This window comes from Rhea americana, unplaced genomic scaffold, assembly GCF_003343005.1.
Source record: "Rhea americana isolate MKP2758 unplaced genomic scaffold, rheAme1 scaffold_33, whole genome shotgun sequence".
NCBI classification, from domain to species: domain Eukaryota; kingdom Metazoa; phylum Chordata; class Aves; order Rheiformes; family Rheidae; genus Rhea; species Rhea americana.
Window position 1 is genome coordinate 410,339 of NW_028186457.1, and position 4,592 is coordinate 414,930.

At 60.6% G+C, this 4,592-nt stretch overlaps 1 protein-coding gene across 1 annotated transcript in view; it reads left to right on the forward strand.

Moving 5' to 3' along the window:
- Positions 1 to 3,216: 3,216 nt before the first annotated feature.
- Positions 3,217 to 4,592, forward strand: part of FEV (FEV transcription factor, ETS family member) — a 5,936-nt gene continuing 4,560 nt past the window's right edge. Inside the window, exons 1-2 of the mRNA XM_085311043.1 lie at positions 3,217 to 3,268; positions 4,214 to 4,396. Coding sequence (XP_085167169.1) covers positions 3,217 to 3,268; positions 4,214 to 4,396 — 235 coding nt within the window. The remainder of the gene's footprint in view (positions 3,269 to 4,213; positions 4,397 to 4,592) is intronic.

The window sequence follows — 4,592 nt, forward strand, 5'->3', positions numbered from 1 at the left end:
AGCTTTGTCCCCACGTATCCAGGGCCCCAACCCCTAGATCCCCCATGGATCCAGACCCTCATCCCCCATATACCCTGGGCTCCCATCATGTGGGTCTACCCTAGCCCCCATGCCCCAGCCCCCCATGCACTCGAGTCCCTCTCCTTGGGTCCCCACAGTCCTCACTCCCCAGCTTCCCCATGGATGCAGGCTCCCCATCACCTGGGTGCCCCATACTCCCTGCTCCTCTGCACCCCTCACCCCTGGACCTTTACACTCCATGTCGCCTGCAGCCCCCCCCCACCAGCTTTCCCAGGGACCCAGGAGTCCCCATCCCCAATGCCCACCCCAGCTCCCTCATCCCCAGTTCCCACAGCCCAAGCACTGCTTCTCAGGCCCATCCTGCACTGCCGGCCCCCACTCCAGGCTGGCAATGGAGTCCCACCATTTGGGCAGGTCAGGCTCAGCCCGCCTCCCTACAGGCCCCACCAGCCACACACGCCCCATGCCCAGTGCACGCAGGTTTGCAGGAGGAGCCAGCCCGGCTGCTGGGGCTGCCAGAGGAGACGGCTCCACGGGTTCAGCCCCCTCCTCACCCCCACCCCGCGGTGTCCGGGGCTTGTTTTCTGTTGCCTGAGGTTTGTTGCAGTGACTCAGGCAGCGAAAGCAAGTCTGGGAGGCTGTGGAGAAGCTGCCAGGGAAGGCTGTGCTGTGGGCTGGGGGGCTCGGGGGGCCGGGGAGCAGGACGAGCAGCCAGGACCATCCGGGGCTGCAGCGAGTCCTGTGTGAGCTGTGATACTCTGTGCACTGCCTGCTGCAGGGCGTCAGAGGAGCTCGGGAGACAAGGTGGCAGAAGAAAAGCTTTCCAAGGGCTGTTACATCCAAATAGCCCCTCGGAGGCATGGAGAGGATTGGTGGAGGCCCATGGTAGGGGTCTGCTCTGATCTCTACTCCCATCAGCATCTGCTCACCGTCCTCGGTGGAGAGCGGCAGCATGGGCAACAGGTCTGGGGCTGGGCTCAGCACCTATGGGAACCTCTGCTGTCCTGCCACTGGGGAGAGACACTTGCCCTGGAAAGAGCAGCGCTCCCGGCAGCACCGTTTCTAAGCCAGTCGGGCACCTTCGCACAGGGCTCCTCTGCCGGGAGGAACAACCAGATTCATTGCTGGCCTGTGGGGCAGAAGAAGCCAGGGTGTCCTGGCGAGGGATGAGCCATGGGATGCCCCAGCCCTGTGCCTGGAGCGTGCACACACGGTGCTCGTCCTCTCCGGCTCGCCGCAGGGTGCCCTTCTCCCTGTGCACTGTACGGCAGGGCTGTGGCTTCTTTTTATGCAGAACACATTTAGGCTGCAGTATAAATAATAGCTGTGGTTCTGGCATGAGCATATCCTGGTTTTCATTGGATTCACATCTCGTGATGAATGCTTTAAACAGATTCTGCTAAGTAGAGCTCATCCTTTTAGTAGACATCAATGAAATGAAGCAGTACCAGGTTGCTAGCTGAAGAGCAGCTTGGTTGATATTTTTGAGGCATTGGATTCAYGTTCTGCTCAGGGCAGACTAGACTCTAGCACCTTCAGGGCCGGGTGTCTTCTGCCCAAGAAGCTGTCCTGACCTCCAGCACTGTCCCCACTCTGGCTGTGCTGTCCAACTGCGGGGCTGGTCGCCCACCCAGCCTGGGCAGGAGCGGGCTGGAAATCCCTGTGCCTGCTGCTGTCACACTGGCTTGACCACCTTGAGCTGCCCAGAGCCCAGCAGGGCCAGGTTTTGTCCATGGGGACGGAGACAGTGCGTAGACCCAACGGCTGTAGCTGTTTACTTGTCAAGAGGGCAGGGGAGCTTGTTGCACTGAGCTGTGACCATGGGTGTTGGGGGCAGATCTGTGGCCAGCTGCCTCTTTTGGGAGCTACGTTTGCACCAGACCCTTTCTCCATTAAAATCCACTCCCTAATCACCCTCCTGTCTTCAGCCTGTCTTCGCAACATTTGTGAAGTTTTATGGTTATTGACAGACTCCTCTCCCAGTGCCAAACTGGACTGCACATGGCCAACAAGTGCTGGCATTGCACTGCACGGTGCTGGAGCTTGTCGGGGTGCAGGGCCCAGTGCTGGCCAGAATGAGCTGTCAGGATCCAGGTTGAAAGGGGGGCTGAGAGACATGAGACCACGTGGGTTTGGGTAGGTGTGGGGGGGCCACATAGCTTGTCTGAGTCCTAATAAAGTTGGGCCAGAGATGGGGACAGGGCTAAGGACCCCAGGATGGCCCACATAGCGGGATGTCTAGGTAGGCATAAACCTACCTAGGGCAGGGACTGTCCAGCTGAGCACCATGGAGGCAGGGAGGGGACAGGTGTGTGCTGTGTCCTAGTGCCCTGAATCCCTGGTGCTGCCCCTACCCAACCCAGAGCCCTGGCACTGCAAAGGGACCCCAGCACCAGGGGTCCGAGAGCTGGAGAGACATGATGGGAACTCAACTTACCCAACTTAGAGCTCTGGCACTGCAAAGAGAGCATGGCACCAGGGGTCCAAGAGCTGGAGGGATACAGTGGGGACCCTGCTTATCCAGCCAGAGCTCTGGGCACTGCAAAGGGGCTCTAGAGCTGAGGTGAGGATTCCCAGAGCTGGGGAGGGGACAGGCAGAGATCCCCATGGCCAGCAAGCCAAGTGGGTTGAGGCAGAGAGGCAGCGGGACGATACTGTGCGGTGAGATGCAGAGGGCCCAGGGGATGCTGGCAGTGCAGGGGCTGCCGTGCCTGCTAGCTGACCATGCGAGTCTGGGAGCGGGGAGCTGGCAGCAACGTGGGGAAGCCAGGCCCAAGCGGTCTCCAGGCACTGTCCGAGCCGTGCTCACAGCTGGGATGGCAGCGACGTGTTTGCGAAGAGTTAAGGAGGCGGAAGAGGCAGGAAGCGGCCCGAGCAGCTCTCCATAGAAACCCGCGGCCGTGATTAAAGTCTGATGTGGACCGATAGCGGAGGGGGGGGGGCGGGAGGGGCGCGGGGGGGGGTAGTGCCCGCTTTAATTACAGTGGAGGAAATTGCTGGAGCCGGGGCCCTGAGCCCCTGCGAGTTGCCTGGAAACTCCCCCCCGCCCGCCTCCCCCGTCCCCTGCCCATCCCCTGCCCGTCCCGCTGCCATTTATTCGCCATCAGCTGCTCCCTGATAAAGTGGAATAATAATAATAATAATAGGGGCAGGAATATTAAAACATGCAGCCCGCGGGCCGCCCCCACAGCTGCCATGAGACACGGCGCCGGAGCGGTGCCACTGCTGCTCAACATGTACCTGCCAGGTACGGGCGGACCCCCCCCGGCCACTGCCCCTCTGCACTGCGCAGCACTGCTCACTGCACAGTGCCCCGGGCCCCAGCCCCCACTCACCCTCACTGCTGCCCTGGGGCCCTTCTTCTGCTCTGTCTTCCTCCAGCATCCACCCAGTCTTCCCCTGTCCTTCCATCCATCCTCCTTTCCTGCTTGCTTTCCATGATTCCACCTCCACATACACCCATCCCTCCGTCCTTCCTTCCAGCCTTTCTTCCAGCCTTCCACCCACACTGACCCATCCTTCTGTCCTTCCTTCTGTCCTTCATCTGCCCAGCCTCTCCCTGTCCTTCCATCTAGGCAGCCAGCCTTCCACCCTTCCAACTCCACCAAACCTCCTTTTGTCTTTCCTTCCACCCCTCATCCACCCACCCTTCCCCTTTCTTTCCATCCATCTTTCCATCCCCACCCATCCTTCCATCCTTCTTTCCACCCCTATTATCCATTATTCCCTCCATTTATCCACCATTTCTTCCATCAATCCTTTCTTCCATCTTTTTATCACTTACCTGCTCTTCCCTACATTCTTCTCTCCCACCCTTCCTATTCTTTGCTCCATCTAACATTCCACCTCCATCCACTCATCTGTCCTTCTAGCCTTCCATCTGTCCACTCATCCTTCCTTCCTTCCATTCATCTCTCCAACTATCCTTTCCTTTTTCCATCTGTCCACTTACAACCAGCACTTCTATGTTCATCCTTTCTTCTATCTGCCTGTCCTTCCAACTACCCTTCCAACCTGCCCGCCTCCTCTCTTTCTCCCCCTGCCCTGCAGGTCTCTCCCTCTCTCCCTCCTGCTCTCCTACCCCAGCCGGCGGGATTTTCTATTCCTATTTAAAAGCTTCCCCAGCTCTGTCGGAAATCGGATTTCCTTTTTCCTGGACGCGTTTCCTGGCTTCGCCGCGGCGGCGGGGCAGGCGAGGGGGAGCAGCCGGGGGCTGTGGGGAGGCTGCCCGCAGGCAGGCGCTGGGGGGTCGTGGTTCTGCCTGGCCCGGCCCCCCCACCCGCGCCCCTTTTTCCTGCAGATCCAGTCGGGGAAACTTTGTTCAAAGACGGCAAGAGCCAGGCGTGGGGGTCCCTCAACCCGAGTGTGCAGAAAGGTAAGAGCACTCCTGCCCCCGCCCCGCACGGGGGGAGGGGGGGGGCAGACGGCGGCTCCGCTTCCCCGGCCCCTGCCAGCCCCTAGGCTCGCCCGGAGCAGAGACCCCCGGCGGGACACGGACCTGCCGCCGCCGTCGGGGACACGCTTCCCTGCCTGTCCCCGGCCCCGCAGCGCTCCCGAGCCGGGAGGCGCCG